The following is an 18194-nucleotide window of genomic DNA, read 5'->3' as shown; positions in this document are numbered from 1 at the left end:
GGAGAATCAAACAAAACAAGTTGTTTGATGGCATAATTTCCCTTTCCCACACAGTAAACATTAACCAGTTATTTACAGTGGCATGCCTGTTGTCAAACTATCAAAACAAAGCACTAGTTAAGTCATGGGTTAAATAAAGCTCTTATTTTAATTAATCAAACAATAATTAATTACATATGAATAATTTGTAACATATTTACATTTGTAACTGTAAATAATTTTTTCATAAACATATCTCCAGGTTCTTTACATTAAAAACACAATGTGCTGTTTAACAAAAGCACAAATACTGTTAAATAAGTGAACATATGATTTAAAAAAGATTGTAATTTCTGTATAGAACATGTTAACATTTCAATGACAGATATTTTGTCATATATGTGTAGAAGTAAAATAAATCTGTCTTCTCAGGAATTTGTCTCTGTACATCTGCATCCATATAAACCCGCTCCACAAAAAAATCCTCCTGAGCCCACACCACAAAATCACACCAGTGAAGCCCGCTGATTAGTAACTGACCTTGAATCTGCCAGTAATACGCATGTGTCTTTTTTAGTTTTGAACATCCGTACTCCATATACAGATACTTACAGTCAATGTAATTCTTCACATTAGGGCATTTAATCTCGACCAAGCCAAACTGGGGGTATTCAGTGGGGTCAAATACGACACCATCAGGGGATGCACCAAGCCAGGGAGCATCTGGGTGGATGATGAGGCCACATGGTGTGTAATTTACATTGAGTATCCTGCAATACTCAGATGCTGCTCCGGACTCCATCTCTAGACCTCTCTTCATTTCTGCCGTCTGTCTGGTACCTCTGATGATGCGTTCAGCAAGGGACTCTGCAGAGCTATGCCCTCTGACATGGCACACCTCACGAAAACGTGACGCTGTTACTCTAGGCTTGCGGAGCAGATGCCAGTCAGCACAAGAACTCTGCTCCCGAGTTGACATCTCAATTTTGTGAGCCATATCAAGTGACACCTCCAAAGACTTCAGGTGAAAGAGTTCCTGTTCAGTGCACACAAACAATTGCACAGTTAGCACATTAGATAGCTACATATCTAAACTAGATAGTAGACTGTAAACAAATTAGCAATATTTTCATGCTGTTAAGCTGTGTTAGCAATTCTGACCATTATAACAGGGTGAAGATATCAAGCGTTATTTTAATGCAATGCATGCCTATAAGTTAATATCATGAACAACAGCCAAGTTGCAGCTTCAACATACGAATCCACTTGTCAACAGGACAAACTAGCGCAGCTAACACTAATGTAGTTATCCTGAATAGCATTAGCTAACTAGCTTACTTCATGGGCTAACCTAAAATATGAGATTAAATCTTCCTTACCTTCATAGTTGTGTATGTATGACGAGGCATACAATTTAAAGCCCATCTCCAACTTGCTAGAGGGGGCTTTACTGGTCTCCTTACATATCCGATGAACGTCATTGACGTTCATTTTTGGAAGCTCTTGCAGACACCGACTGAAAAATACCGCCATTGCGAGTGTAATGGAAAACCGGAAACGCTAAACCAGAAACGCCGGAGCAGCATTAAGGAGAATGCGGATATAATTGTGCAAGGAGCCCATTGTAAACATCACAGGTAGTTGTGCATTTACAACTGAACTGACTTTCATAGCATGTGTACAGTGGGTAGCACTGTCGCCTCACAGCAAGAAGGACCTGGGTTCAACTCCTGGCCTGGCGACCAAGGTTCTTTCTGTGTGGAGTTTGCATGTTCTCCCTGTGTCTGTGTGGGTTTCTTACAGGTACTCCGATTTCCTCACATAGTCCAAAGACATGCAGCCAGGCCAATTGGATGTGCTAAATTGTCCCTAGGTGTGAATGTGTGTGCGATTGTGTGGATATATGTGTCTGTCTGTCTGCCCTGCGATGGACTGGTGACCTGTCCAGGGTGTATTCTGCCTTCCGCCCAATGACAGCTGGGATAGGTTCCAGCACCCCCTGTGACCCAGAAGGGGTGTGTGCGTGTGCTTTAGGCATAAAACCAGAGCTACTGTAGATACACAGGAGCATACTATGATTTTTTCTGGAGAAACATTAATTGTAAAATTACAGTAAACTGACCAGTACCCAGTCATGTAAAGAACTAAGTACACCCCATTAAAAGTTTAGAAATATTTGGAAATACAGATCATGCCCTTCCAGGTCTCACTGTCATTGCCCACATAAGCGCTGAAGTCACCCAGCAAGACAATGGAGTCCCCACAGGCGGTACTTTCAGGGTCTCCAAGAAGGCCCGGTACTCCGAACTGCCATTCGGTGCATAAGCACAGACAACAGTCAGAGCTCGTTCCCCGACCCGAAGGCGCAGGGAAACGACCTTCTCGTCCACCTGAGAAAACCTCAATGTACAGGCACTTAAGGGGGGGGTGGCTATGAGTAAGCCCACTCCTGCCCGACGCCTCTCACCCTGGACAACTCCAGAATGGAATAAAGTCCAACCCCTCTTGAAAGAGTCTGTTCCAGAGCCCCCGCCATGCATTTAGGTGAGCCCAACTACATCTAGTTGGTATTTCTCAGGCTCATACACTAGCTCAGGCTCTTTCCCTGCCCGAGAAGTCACGTTCCATGTTCCAAGAGCCGATTTCAGTAGCCAAGGATCGGAACTCCAAGGCCCCCACCTTCGGCCGCCACCTGATCCACATTGCACCGGACCCCCATAAGCGCCTCTCCCACAGATGGTGGGTCCATGGGAGAGTGGTCCCATGTAGCTCATTCGGGCTGAGCCTAGCCGGGACCCATGGGTAAAGGCCCAGCCACCTAGAAGGGCATGATTGGGAGGAACGGGAGGAAGGATCTGAAAGTGATGTTTTGTTATTGGAGTTCTGTGCTCGCCACAGTCTGTCAATAACAAACACCATGTTTGAACACAAAGGTGTGCATAAGTGCACATGGCATCAGGAAACCTTAGGTTGTAGTTCATTGATCGACTTCATAGTTGTGTCATCATATTTGTCACCATGTGTTTTGGACACCCGGGTGAAGAGAGGAGCGGAGCTGTCAACCGATCACTACCTAGTGGTGAGTTGGATCAGACGGCGGGTGAAAATACCAGACTTGGCAGACCCAAACGAGTTGTGAGGGTTTGTTGGGAAGGTCTGGCAGAGGAACCTACCAGAAAGATCTTCAACTCCCACATCTGACAAAGCTTTGACCGCATACCAAGGAAGGCCAGTGACATAGAGTCCGAGTGGGCCCTGTTCCCTGCCTCCATTGTCGATGCAGCAGAAACTGTGGCCGCAAGGTTGTAGGTGCCTGTTGTGGTGGCAATCCCTGAACCCGTTGGTGGACACCTCGGGTAAAGGAAGGCATCAAGCTGAAAGAGTTCTATCGGGCCTGGTTGGCTTGTGGGACTGAGGCAAAAATTTGGATGTGGGAGGAGTTTGGTGAGGCCATGGAGAAAGACTATTGACAGGCACTGAGAATTGACAGGCGCCTCAGGAGAGGAAAGCGATTCCCAACCAACACTGTATACAGTGGGGCTGGGGGGCTACTGACCTTGACCGGAGACGTCATTGTTGGACAGTGGAACGAATACTTCAAGGATCTTCTCAATCCAACCAATGATCCTTCTTTAGAGGAGGCAGAGCTTGGAGATCCGAGCGAGGGACCGTCCATTACTCGGGCTGAGGTAGCCAAGGTGGTTGGAAAACTCCTTGGTGGCAGAGCACCGGGGGTGGATGAGATCCACTTGGAATTCCTGAGGGCTCTGAATGTTGTAGGACTGTCTGACATGCCTCTGCAACATCTCGTGGACATCTGGGGCAGTCCCCCTGGAATGACAGACTTTTTAAGAAAGGGGACCAGAGGGTGTGTTCCAAATATAGGGGTATCACACTTCTCAGCCTACTCAGTAAGGTCTGTGCAGGGGTACTGGAGAAGAAATAGTCGAATCTCAGCTACAACAGGAACACTGCAGGTTTCACCCTGGTCATGGAACACTAGACCAGCTTTTTATCCTCACCAAGGTACTGGAGGGTGCGTGGGAGTTCGCCCAACCAGTCCACATGTGTTTTGTGGATTTGGAGAAGGCATTCGACCACATCCCTCGGGGGATCCTGTGGCTAGTGATCCAGGAGTACAGGGTGAGGGGCTCAGTGAGGGGCTCGTTGTATTCCCTGTACAAATTGAGCAGGAGCTTGGTTCGTATAGCTGGCAATAATTCTGATTGGTTTCCAGTTAGGGGTGGACACCGCCAGGGCTGTCCGTTGTCACCAATTCTGTTCATAACTTTTATGGACAGAATTTCTCAGAACAGCAAAGTGGCAGAGGGTGTCCGGTATGGTTTTGCCTCAGGATTTCATGTCAGCTTTTTGCGGATAATGTGGTCCTGTTGGCGTCAACAGGCCTAGACCTCCAGCTTTCTCTGGACCAGTTTGCAGCCGAGTGTGAAGCAGCTGGGATGAAAATCAGCACCTCTAAATCTGAGACCATGGTCCTCAGTTGGAAAAGGGTGGAATGCTCTGTCCAGTTCAGGAGTGAATTCTTGCCCCAAGTGGAGAAGTTTAAATATCTTGGGATTTTGTTCACGAGTGAAGGAAGGATGGAGCAAGAGGTTGACAGGCGGATTGGTGTGGCATCTGCAGTAATGCGGACACTATACCGGTCCGTCATGATGAAGAGAGAGCTGAGCCAGAAGGTGAAGCTGTCAATTTACCGGTCCATCTATGTTCTGACTCTCTGCTATGGTCACGAGCTTTGGGTAGTGACCGAAAGAACGAGACCCCAGGGAAAACCCAGGACACGTTGGTGGGGAGATTATATCTCTTGACTGTTTTGGGAATGCCTTGGTATCCCTCTGGAAGAGCTGGAGGAGGTTGCAGGGGAGAGGGAGGCCTGGGCCTCTTTGCTTAGGCTGCTGCCCCCATGACCCGGACTCAGATAAGCGGATGGATGGATGGATGGATGGATGGATGAATGGATGGATGGATGGATGGATGTAAATACAGATATCAAGTCTTATATCACTAAAATTTATATAATTTAATAAGTGACACTTAGAATTAACACATTTGTCATTTACATTTACGGCATTTTGCTGACGCTCTTATCCAGAGCGACTTACAATTTGATTGTTTTACACAGGTAGGCGAAGGTGGTGTTAGGAGTCTTGCCCAAGGACTCTTATTGGTATAGTGTAGGGTGCTTACCCAGGCAGGGGTTTGAACCCCAGTCTACAGCGTAGAAGGCAAAGGTGTTACCCACTACACTATCCCAACCACGTCACCCTTCCTATAATTCAAATAAACAGTAATACAGAAAAGGTAAGTACACCCCTACATATCATTACTTCAAACATGGCAATTTGAAATTGTGTGCACTCAATCAGGTGCTTATGAGAATATCTTGGAGAAACCTGTTTTATTTATTGCCTGTCTTACTTACTTATATCAGATATCTGATCTGGTTTGCTCTTTGTTATTTCAGTGTGCGGTATCATCATGCCTAGATCAAAGGAACTCTTTGAGACCTTGAGATAAAAAGTTGCAGAAGCCTATCTGGACTGGACAGGGGTTTAAGAAGATATCCAAAATACTGGAAATCAATCGTTCTACTGTTTGAAATATCATCTACAAGTGGTGAAGATTGAAAACCACTGCCAACTTGTACAGACCAGGCCGCCCAAGTGAATTTAACCTGAGAACAGACTGTAAGATGCCAAAAGAAATCTCCAAGAACTTTAAAATTTCATCACAGGATCTGCAACTAGCTCTTGCCACTGTTAATGTAAAACTACATGTTTCAACCATTAGAAAAAGATTACATAAATTACACAAATTAGCTACTTGGGAGGTGCCCCAGGAGAAAACATTTGCTGTCTAAAAAGAACATCAAGGCAAGACTAAAGTTTGCTAATCAAGGCTCCTGGAACAATGTGCTATGGACAAACATATAGCTGTTTCTCAACAGTACAGAGGTACAAAAACCAAACCACCCTTGATCAGAAGGACCTCATACTGCAAAGCATGATGGTGGAAATGTTATGGTTTGAGGCTGCTTTGCTGACAATCTGCAAACATAAAATTGATTATGAATTTTCTTACTAGAGAGAGCTTGAGGAGAATGGGAGATGGTCTTTAAAAAAGCTGAAGCAGTGGACCTTCCAACAAGATAATGATAGATAGATAGATAGATAGATAGATAGATAGATAGATAGATAGATAGATAGATAGATAGATAGATAGATAGATAGATAGATAGAGATAGAGATAGATAGAATAAACCAGATCCTATCTACAGGCATATATACAAATACAAAAAAATCAACAGTCTGTGATATCTATAACCTGAGATGAGAAATGCAGTGCAATAATGACTGTACAAAAATGTACAGGTGATGGCATATAATGACCACAGAATGAATAAATAAATATGTGCATATATTGTACCAAATAAAGTGTCTAGTGTCCAGATGTGCAAGATGCACAATAAGGTATGCAGAAAGGTGGATTTGAAATAGGCTGTACATGCAAGAAGCCTTTATAGAAGTTATAACTTATATAGCTAATAAGAAGTTATAGGAAATGTCTACATAAACTTGTTTCTTCCAAATGGGGCAGTACCAGTTACTGAAGCCAGGGGTGTACTTACTTTTTCACCAGACATGATGTGACATTTATCTATACATTCTGTTCAAGATGAAATATTGATATACGCACATATGTCAAAAAAAAGAGAAACATTTCATGGGGTGTGCCTTCTTCTTCACATCACTGTTTTTACAGTATCCAGTATACTTACAGTAATTATCTGGCGAGTAAGCAGACAGTAATTTGCTGTAAGATTTTGTGATTTTCTACAGTGAATACATACAAAAATTTGCAAGGGGGTGATGAAAATATGTTGACATTAATTGCAGTTGCTTTTTATGTTGCAATAAAGTCAATTTATCCTGATTCTAGTCGCTTTGACTGAATGGGAAGTTAAGCATAATCAATTTCAATTGAATTAATTTCCATTCAGTTTATTTTCTGAATGTAGTAAGCTTTTGCAGCCTAACTACAGAGACAGTAGAAACATCAGGTGTTTTTCCTCACCACCACAATTCACTAAAAAAATCTATCAGGTAGCTCAATCCTCTGCAGTTTAAGGGTGGACAGGTTTACCTGCCCTCTTTAATCTTTTCAAGCTATCACAGCCTTGGTTTTCCTATCATGGGAATGTAAAATTATCTCAGAGAAGGGCTTTACATAGAATTATGACATAAGCAGGCAGGATGGGAAGGTTATGTTTAAAAATAATTATCTTACTGATTACACCATTTAAACTTCAGCCATTGATGTTTTCAAAGCAGTTTAATTACGTTGGAATAATTAGTTTTTTCCAAGGCTATTTATTATGATTGCAGTATATGGAGAAAAAAAAAAACAAACCTCATCCCACTTTGTGCACCTCAGTTAATGTCATAGCCGAGCTTGTGGCACACTGCAGATGTTGATGAGGTGGAGGAGCAGTACGGTGGGTTGTTTTGTGGAAGAGAAAGCATGGTGGTCAGAACAGAGTGCTCACAGTCAGCAACTGGATCTTCCTGCCACTCAGCATTCGCTCTCTGCGGGACAACGACACAGACTGCCTTGTATATTCACAGGAGGGTCCACAGGGAAGAGACAGGGGAGACAGGAGACAGCGTTTTGGTTCACTGGCAAAGTAGAATTCCAGAGCTTAATGGCCCTGTGTAAAGAACGGGCTGCCATTCAGCAGACAAGCGGAGCGTTGGAGAAAGGAGGGGGGATGCAGGAGATGGAGAAGTGGGGGGAGAGAGCTTGTACACACTGTGCATCATGAGCAGAATACAGATTGTTGAAGGTGGGTAAAAGACCATTAAACAGCCACTAATGCAGGAAACAACTCTAGCCAAACTTTTTTCTTTTTTTTTTTTTTACAGCACAGATTATGCAGTTCAAAGTCATAACAATCCATAAAGCTTGACACAAATGGCTAATTATTGTCCTCTGTAGATTAGAGGCAATGCACGGAAGCTATAGAGTGAAACTAACAGTGTAGCAAAATGCCCACCTGGATATCTGACATCAGTCTTCACTGGTTCAGAGGCTTTAGTAGAGGTAGAATGCTGCAGTGTATTTTTTTACCACATATGCACATGAAAAAGAGGGAGGGAGACAGAGAGAGAGAGAGAGAGAGAGAGAGAAGTGAGTCGCCTCAGTGAATACTGTGTGGAGTGCTCTCTGCCTGCCCCTTCTCCCATGGGATTGGTCACGCCTCTCTGAGGGTGATTGACATAAACCAACCCGAGAGACACTGTGTCCACAGTAGCATATCTGACATTCCAACTGAATGTACAAAGAGTACTTTGCCCCCCAAAAGAACCCCCTCCAACCTCAACACACAGCTCTCATGCTGGCTAATGGATCGTGATGCATTTACACTCTTAAAAATAAATGGTTATTGGCTTTGACATACACCCTTTAAAAATGATGGTTCTACAGGGGTTCTTTAGCAAAGAAAACACTCAAAGAAGGCTTTGCATGATTAAGCATTATTTTCCTGGTGAAATGTTTATTCAGATTCATGGAAAATGTGTTGTATATGATTCTTTATAGAACTATATAGAACTAGAAGGTTCTTCTGTTGTTACAAGCTTGACAGCATAACAATAGCAGTACAATTTTTGGTGCTTTATAGAACCCTTTTCAAAAAGATTTAATATAGAACCATATACAACACATTCTCCATGAATCCGAAGAATGCTTTCTTGATGCAAATAACCCTTTAATCAAGGTTTTTGAGTGTTCATAGTTCTATTTAGAAACATTTTCTTTACCAAAGGATCCTTGAAAAAACACCTTTCTTAAGCATGTACAGGGCTGTACAAAAACCTCAGAGACCACTATTAATTTCCATTCCAGTCAAAATGGCCATTAAGTACATTTTATTCAATTAATTCAATGTATTCAATTAATGTCAGGAAATAAAGTAGAAACATATATTTAACAGAATTACACACAGTGTTCAGTCCATAGTTCTGAGAACACCGGCATCTTCTTTGTTAGTTCTTTCCTTTTGACAGCTACACATCTTTTCAGACCCATTGTGCTGAGTTGTCCTCTCACAGTGGAAGGAGCTTTGAAATTTTAAGTATGCAGGCACTCGAATGATCATCTACTTGTGTTCCCTGTGGCTCTAATCAAGCCAATATTGTCCTAGGCTTGTGCAGCCAGACATGATCTCATACCTAGAATACATGTATCAGGACAACCATGAGAAATTTAGGGCTAAGTGTGGGTGAGATTGCAGGCTTATTAGGGAGGAAACAAAGTTAAATTCTGAAACCAATCCAGTGTCTTGTGAAAGTCAAGTTTAAAGAAGAGGGAGATTGTGTGCTCGTGTCTGACAGACAACATGTTTGTTGTCAGCCCCATGATTGCAGCACATCACTGAAAAATCCCATTAAAAACTTCAATTAAGCATGTCGATGTCTGCAGCATGTGCGGAGAACACATTACATCCAGGAAAATTAAACCTCTTGCAACAGAAAAAAAATCTTCTGTTAAACTAGACTTTGCATAGGTTTATAAAAGATTACTGGGCAAGAAAACAAAGTTGACAGTAGGTTACAAGCAGGTGTATGTAGCCTTTGTAATTCACAGTTGTGACAAGTAATCTGGGGTAAAAGCGATGTGGAAAGAATTTGCAGATGGTTGAGAAAAGACAAGCTCTGGAATTTGCATTCAAGCAAAACAATGAGCCACCACTGAAAGCATGTAAAACATACACCTATTATCTCCAGCAAACAACACTAATGTTAAAAAATACTTAAATACATGTACTCACGAGAGAGGTCTGTTCAACTTAAAATGATATAGTAACTGATTACATGACTTTTCTTGAGCTGACTCAACAGAGTTCACCCAACTCAAAGTTCTTAGTTGGTCAAAAATTGTCCCAGCTACTGTTTCTAGATCTGCATCTCAGTTAGATAAACAAAATTTACATTTTTTACTCTATTTCCTCTCTAGCTGGCACTCCTTCTATCACACAGTCCCAGTTGCCTCTTGGGTTTTCAGATATGGACAGCTATGGTATTGCTGGGATTCAAAGTCACAATCTCCTGATGTTGGGATGAATTATTAGACAATTGCACCACATGAGACTATGCTATGTATGAAAATTAAAACAAAAAATATCTTCTCCAGTGTATTACAAACTCTGAGTGGCTTCATGTGGTGCAGTAGACTAAGCCACCACCCCAACAGGAGGTTGTGACTTTGAACCCCAGCAGTGCCATAGCCATTCATAAGTGTGTACCCAAGAGGACAAATGTGTGACAGAAAGAGTCCTGGCTAGTGGGGAAGCTGAGTATAAAATACAAGTTCCTTTTATTTACCTAACTATGAGACACAACTTAAAAATTGAGAGAACTTTTGACTCAACTAAGAAGTTTGAGTTGTGTGAACTCTTGTGTTCTCAAGTTGAGTCAACTCAAGAAAAGACATGTAGTCAGTTGCTATATAATTTTGAGTTGAGCTGACCTCTCATTTTCAACAGTGCTCTCATTTTTAGTCAGTGTGTAAACTGAAAAGCCACTCAATTTACCAACTGCAAATTGGTAATACACATTACTTTACATTACTGTTTATTACCAATGGTAATAAACATTACAGTTGTTCCAGTTGTTCCAGTTGTTCCATTATCTTGCTTATTCAACAAAAACTAATCCTGAATAGTCCTTTTGTGCCTGTTACATGTTTAACATATTTAATGTTAAATCACCACACAGCAGAAAACAACATAATGTAGTGGAAAGTTTTACCATTACATTTAGTCATTTATGGTGGATAAAATCAACACAGCTACAAAAGAGAGTCCAACTTGGAGGACTTGGAGGATAAGATCATAAGCAATCATCAAATAGTCAAGAAAATGTAGGGCCATGACCCCAGAGGGAAAATAACTACATCACTTCTACATATTTATGAATACATACATGCGCTGCCTAATGCACTGAAACTTTTTACATCTTTTGGCCCAGACACTCGAGCAATTATTCATGCCTGCTATGACAGCATCCACTTGCAAGCATAATACAGACGTATATCAGCCACAATGTGGGTGGATGTCTTCATTTGCTGAATACTTACATCCACTGACATCTTCAATAGCTCTGATTCATTGAAATTCTGAAGTTAGAAAGACCTACCTAAAAATGAAAATGCTTGGTGTGATTTACTGCTTGTCACAAGACGGCTGCCAAAGCTCAGCATGCTCAGCCCAAGTGTGTTCATATAATGAGGGATTATTTATAAACTCTACTTGTACACTCATACGTGGCCCACATGTGCCATTTGTTACCAAACGCACATAAAGACAGAAATAGAGGCTGTGAAATCACAGTACACTGATGAATAAACTTTTGCTAGAGTAATTTTGGACCCACCCACACTTCAGTTATCTCCATTAATGCCTCTTGTGCTACTTCGTTGCCATGCAATAGAACACACTGCCTTGTAAAGGCATTGTGTTAAATCTTTACCAGTGGACCCGGCAGCTTTGCTCACAATGCAAATTCAGTTAAGCTGCATGTCGAGCAGAATTTATACTTGCTTCATTTCAGTTTAACTGAAGTAAAAGGATGTCCACAAGTGAAAGAAAAAATTGGTCCCCACTAAAGTTCTCCCTAAACAAAAATAAATAATAAATAAATAAATAAAACGTCTTTTTAAGGCTTGAAACCTGCTTCACATCCTATACAAAGAATATGCAGACCATCAAATAAAGATACAGGGTGTGGCAAGTAAATTTCAGCACAAATAATACACACTGATTAACTGATTCATTAAGTTACTTTTGAGTTTTTGGGTAGTAACCAGGAGTGGCAATGGACAGTAACATACCAGAACCCAATGCTGGGGAAAAGCCAGGACAGAATGACGTTCTGACGATCGCATCATGAAAGAGGTAGTTTAGGTAGTTTCAATTGTCACCAAATCTGCAGAGCCACCAGGACAAACCTGACTAGGCTAAGAATCTGGCATCAAAATCAAGCAAAAAATTTTACAGTGTTTCCCCAGCTTCAGGAAAGGATACACAGAGTAGCAGATAACATGCTCACCACACAAACAGATGCACAGTGTTCATTTCCCCTTGTTCAGACCGGAATCAATAGGAATACCAGTATTAGAGACACTGCTATAATATGGCTTTATATTCACCTTCCATTGTAAACTGTTGTGGATAAAAGCATTTGCTGAATATGAAATGACAAAGCCTGTTTTGAATGGAATGTTGTTTGTATACTTCACAAAAAAGAGCATCTGCTATATACATAAATGTAAGGGCTGAGTTTGAATGTTGACTTGTTAAAATGCTTCAATAAAGATCGAAAAAAATATAAAGCTCATTAGATAAAGCAAAGTTTTATATTGGAGCAATAATTTGCAGTTAAACATAGTAACATGTCATACTACAACACATCACAAATCTACAAATACAAATACAAAGAATTGTATTGTGCGTGGATCAAGAATTGAAATATTATATTGTGGCTCCTACATGAATTCCCACCAGCAATATGCAGTATGTGCACTGATGATATAATATGTTAATGTATTAACATAATATGCTGTCCTTCACGAGCCACCAAAACAGCTCCGACCTGCTGAGGCATGGAGTGAAGACCTCTGAGAGTGCCTTGTAGTATCAGAGGATTCTTTTAGTCCTGTAAATTGTGAGCTGGAGTTGTCATAGATTGGACTTCTTGTTCCAGGAGAACATGCCCAGAGCATCATGCTCCCTCCACCAACTTGTCTTCTTCCTACACTGCATCCTGGTGCCAGCACTTCCCCAGGTAAATGCAGCATGCATACCCAGCCATCCATGGGGTATAAAAGAAATTACTTAAATGTTACATTACTTAAATGTCTGGTTCAGACAGTGCAATGTATGTTTGACACAATTCTCCTGTAACTATCAATAAAAAGTCTGCTAGTTCTGCTAGTTTAGACCAGTCAGGATAGCCTTGATGAGATTTGGGCACCCGACAACCTTTGGCCGGTTTGTCCCTACTCAGACCACTGTCAGTAGGTACTCACCACTATTGACCGAGATCACCCCCAAACCATTGCTGTTTTGGAGAAGCCTTGATCCAGCCATCTGGCCATAATGACTTGGACCTTGTCAAATTTGGTCAGGTCTTCAGGGCTGCCTATTTCTTCCACATCCAACAAGCCAACCATAAAAAAACGACCCGATAAATACCATCTAATGTATCCAAGACCTTGACATGCCATTCAGCATTCAGTGGTAGATATTAAACAATGGCAGTTTGATAGGTGTAATTAACAATAAGTGAAGTGTGATCTCCATGTGCGCCATCTACCATACATAAAAAACAAGTTATAGCATGAAAGGGACACATAAACAACTCACACCCTCACATATCACAGAAGGAATTTGGCACTTTGAAGCTATTAACGTGTTCAGAGGAAAAAAAAACTGAAGTCTAATTTGTGTCAGCTGTTTTAAAACCACTCCAGCTGAATGCTGCCACCAGCAAAGCAAACAGACGCTTGGTGGAAAATGATTTCTATTTTTATCCTGCATTTTCAACTCCAAATGCAGTTGTACTTCTGGCCCTCATTGTGGTTATTAGAGAGTGAAGTAATGCTAATCCTCCCTCTCATTTTTAATTAAGCTCAGCGTTAACAGTCAAGAACCATACATTTAATTGCCTAACATTAAATTGGCTTCATTATCAAAGTATGACTATTGTTTGCACAGCAAGCTACAATGTTAGGACACAGATCACTTGCAAATGTACACTTTGAAATATCAAACAAAATATGACACTCTCTGAGACTGCTATGAAAAAAGTGGTGTTTCTATCTGAGGGAAAGTGCAGCAAAGAAAGGTCCAACACATTCTCTAGAAGCTCTCTATACAAACTATGTCTTAAATGAAAAGTAAGTCATATTGTGTAGCTTGAGCTTGCAAAAATGCCAAACAAGAGACTGTATGTTTCTGAAATTACTTCAGAGTGCTACTTGAGAATAAATGGGCTTGGACTGTTCATTTGAAACAGCACTTTGACTGCATTTGCACAGAGTGTATAATCAAATATTGTATTCACTTGAAAAGACCTCCCTGTGTTGTAATAGTATGTGTGTTTAGATATGTGACAGAGAGAAAGGGAAAGGGAGAGAGAGAGAGCGAGAGAGGGGCACTAGATGTGAGCGGTTTGAGATCAGTGCTTTGTGAGCAGTGGTGCATTAGACAGAAGCAGGCAGGAGTTCTGAACAGATGTGTGGCTTGGCCAGGCGTAACTGATTTTGCCATAATTAGTGAGCCCTAACATAACGCTGTACAAGAGACTTCACTCCCCTCCCCAGATCGGAGCAAACAAGCCCCTCTCTGGGACAAAGCCCAGAAGCGTCCATCATAATGCCGCAACAGTGCAGATTTCCTTTTTCGAAAACCACAACTGCACACTGGCCCATGAGCTGATGATACAGAAACTGCAATTCAACTAACTAAGCACTAGGCTGGTTGCTAATCTTGTCAGATTCTGAACTACTGCAACGCTCTCAAAATAAAAATGGCCAGATATAACCATTTGTGTTCAGCAGGTGTATATGTGGAAGTGATTTTAAGTGCTGGGTATCCACATTTCACAGAGGTTGCATAAAGATCTAATGAACAGTTCTTTCCTGGCACACAAGGGTTTTGTAAAGCTCAGGCCATATGTCTACACTGTAGGCTGAATTATGTGATAATAACAGCTTAAAGATATACACTATATACCCAAAGTGTATCCAGACATCTTCTAAATAGTGAATTCAGGTTCTGTAAGGTGCACCCAGCTAAGACAGGTATTCAATTGTAAACGCACAGCTCCATATACAAGTACTGCCAAGAGAACAAAATGCTCTTAAGCTCTAAGCCAAAGTTCACCATGCCTAACGCCAAGCATCAGCTTAGAGGGGTATAAAATTCCCCATCACTGGGTGGTGTAGCAGTGAGCAGTGCTCTCTGGAGTAATTGAGGACGATCCATTATTTTTGGGATGAGTTTGAGTGGTGAACCCAGGCCCTCCTTGCTGTGAGGCAAGGTACCCACCGTGCTACCGTGCCACCCCTTATAAGAAACATCCATCCATCCATCCATCCATCCATCATCTTCCGCTTCTCCGGGGTTCGGGTCGCGGGGGCAGCATCCTAAGCAATGAAGCCCAGACCTCCCTTTCCCCAGCCACTTCCACCAGCTCTCCAAGGGGGATTCCGAGGCGCTCCCAGGCCAGCTGGGCGATATAGTCGCGCCAGCGTGTCCTGGGTCTTCCCCGGGGTCTCCTCCCAGGTGGACTCGCCTGTGACACCTCCCTAGGGAGGCGTCCAGGAGGCATCCTAACCAGATGCCCGAACCACCTCAGCTGGCTCCTCTCGACGTGAAGAAGCAGCGGCTCTACTCCGAGTCCCTCCCGGATGACTGAACTTCTCACCCTATCTCTAAGGGAGAGTCCAGACACCCTGCGGAGGAAACTCATTTCGGCCGCTTGTATTCGCGATCTTATTCTTTCGGTCATTACCCAAAGCTCATGACCATAGGTGAGGGTGGGAACGTAGATCGACCGGTAAATCGAGAGCCTTGCCTTATGGCTCAGCTCTTTCTTTACCACAACAGACCGGTAAAGAGCCCGCATCACTGCTGACCCAGCACCAATCCGTCTGTCAATCTCCCGCTCCCTTGTACCATCACTCGTGAACAAGACCCCGAGATACTTGAACTCCTCCACTTGAGGCAAGAGCCTATCCCCGACCCAGAGAGGGCTCTCCACCCTTTTCCGCCTGAGAACCATGGTCTCGGATTTAGAGGTACTGATTCTCATCCCAGCCGCTTCACACTCGGCTGCAAACCGATCCAGCGAAAGCTGAAGTTCGCGGCCTGATGTCCCCAATAGGACCACATCATCTGCAAACAGCAGCGATGTGACCCTGAGGTCACCAAACCGGACACCCTCCATCCCTTGACTGCGCCTAGAAATTCTATCCATAAAAATTATGAATAGAATCGGTGACAAAGGGCAGCCCTGACGGAGTCCAACGCTCACTGGTAACGAGTCTGACTTCCTGCCGGCTATGCGAACCAAACTCCAGCTTTGTTTGTACAGGGTCTGAATGGCTCGTAGCAAAGAGCCATGTACCCCGTACTCCCGAAGCACCTCCCACAGAATACCCCGGGGAACAGAGTCAAATGCCTTCTCCAGATCCACAAAGCACATGTGGACTGGTTGGGCAAACTCCCATGAACCCTCCAGAATCCTGGAGAGGGTGAAGAGTTGGTCCAGTGTTCCACGACCAGGGCGGAACCCGCACTGTTCCTCCTGGATCCGAGGTTCGACTATAAGCCGGACTCTCTTCTCCAGTACCCCTGCATAGACCTTGCCAGGGAGGCTGAGGAGTGTGATTCCCCTGTAGTTGGAACACACCCTCCGGTCCCCTTTTTTAAAAAGAGGCACCACCACCCCAGTCTGCCAATCCAGTGGCACCGCCCCCGATGTCCACGCAATGTTGAAAAGGCGTGTCAGCCAAGACAGCCCCACAACATCCAGAGCCTTGAGGAACTCAGGGCGGATCTCATCCACCCCTGGAGCCTTGCCACCAAGGAGCTTCTTAACTACCTTAGCGACTTCGGCCCTCAGTAATGGACAAGCCTATTCCCATGTCCCCAGACTCAGCCTCCTCACTGGAGAACGTGTCGGTGGGATTGAGAAGGTCCTCAAAGTATTCCTTCCACCGCCCAATGACGTCTTCAGTCGAAGTCAGCAGCACACCATCTCCACTATATACAGTGCTAGTGGCACACTGCTTTCCCCTTCTGAGTCACCTGACGGTTTGCCAGAATCTTTTCGGAGCCGACTTAAAGTCACTTTCCAAGGCCTCACCAAACTCCTCCCATACACGGGTTTTTGCCTTGGCGACAACTGAAGCCGCAGATCGCTTGGCCTGTCGATACCTGCCAGCTGCCTCTGGTGTCCCACAGGCCAACCATGCCCGGTAGGACTCCTTCTTCAGCTTGACGGCATCTCTCACCTGGGGTGTCCACCACCGGGTTCGAGGATTACCGCCCCGACAGGCACCAACTACCTTACGGCCACAGCTACAGTCAGCCGCTTCAGCAATGGAGGAACGGAACATGGCCCATTCTGAGTCAATGTCCCCCACCTCCCCCGATATCTGGTCAAAGTTCTGACGGAGGTGTGAGTTGAAGATCAATCTGACAGGTTCTTCTGCTAGACGTTCCCAGCAAACCCTCACTATACGTTTGGGCTTGCCTGGCCTGACCGGCATCTTCCCCCACCACCTGATCCAACTCACCACCAGGTGGTGATCAGTTGACAGCTCAGCTCCTCTCTTTACCCGAGTGTCCAAAACACATGGCCGCAAGTCCGATGACACGACTACAAAGTCAATCATTGAACTGCGGCCTAGGGTGTCCTGGTGCCATGTGCACTTATGGACATCCTTGTGTTCAAACATGGTGTTCGTGATGGACAAACTGTGGTTTGCGCAGAAGTCCAAAAACTGAACACCACTCGGGTTCAGATCAGAGAGTCCATTCCTCCCAATCACACCCCTCCAGGTCTCACTGTCATTGCCCACGTGAGCGTTGAAGTCCCCCAGTAGGACAATAGAGTCTCCAGGAGGAGCACTTTCAAGCACCCTTCCCAAGGACTCTAAGAAGGCTGGGTACTCTGAACTGCTGTTCGGTGCATAAGCACAGACAACAGTCAGGACCTGTTCCCCAACCCGAAGGCGTAGGGAAGCTACCCTCTCGTCCACCGGAGAAAACCCCAACATACAGGCACCAAGTCGAGGGGCTATGAGAAAGCCCACACCTGCCCGCCGCCTCTCACCATGGGCAACTCCAGAAAAGAATAAAGTCCAGCCCCTCTCAAGGAGATTGGACCCAGAGCCCAAGCTGTGTGTTGAGGTGAGCCCGGCTATATCTAGCCGGTATCTCTCAACCTCGCGCACCAACTCAGGCTCCTTCCCCGCCAGTGAGGTAACGTTCCAAGTTCCAAAAGCCAGTTTCAGCAACCGAGGATCAGAACGCCAAGTCCCACGCCTTCGGACACTGCCCGATCCACAAAGCACCGAACCCCTACTACTGCCCCTCCCATTGGTGGTGGGTCGATGGGAGGGGG

General features: G+C 43.9%; 1 protein-coding gene across 1 annotated transcript; it reads right to left on the bottom strand.

The window, feature by feature from the left end:
- Window positions 1-243: 243 nt before the first annotated feature.
- LOC119264966 lies at window positions 244-8085 on the bottom strand. The gene is made up of 3 exons (XM_037544005.1): window positions 8054-8085; window positions 3536-3810; window positions 244-1015 (listed from the first exon to the last, which is right to left on the bottom strand). Exons 2-3 carry the CDS (start codon window positions 3794-3796, stop codon window positions 347-349), a joined length of 930 nt encoding a protein of 309 aa, XP_037399902.1. The 5' UTR covers window positions 3797-3810; window positions 8054-8085; the 3' UTR covers window positions 244-346.
- Between the last annotated feature and the right edge of the window lie 10109 nt (window positions 8086-18194).

This window comes from Pygocentrus nattereri, chromosome 13, assembly GCF_015220715.1.
Source record: "Pygocentrus nattereri isolate fPygNat1 chromosome 13, fPygNat1.pri, whole genome shotgun sequence".
Classification (NCBI taxonomy): Eukaryota; Metazoa; Chordata; class Actinopteri; order Characiformes; family Serrasalmidae; genus Pygocentrus; species Pygocentrus nattereri.
This window is presented reverse-complemented; position numbering and strand designations above follow the sequence as displayed.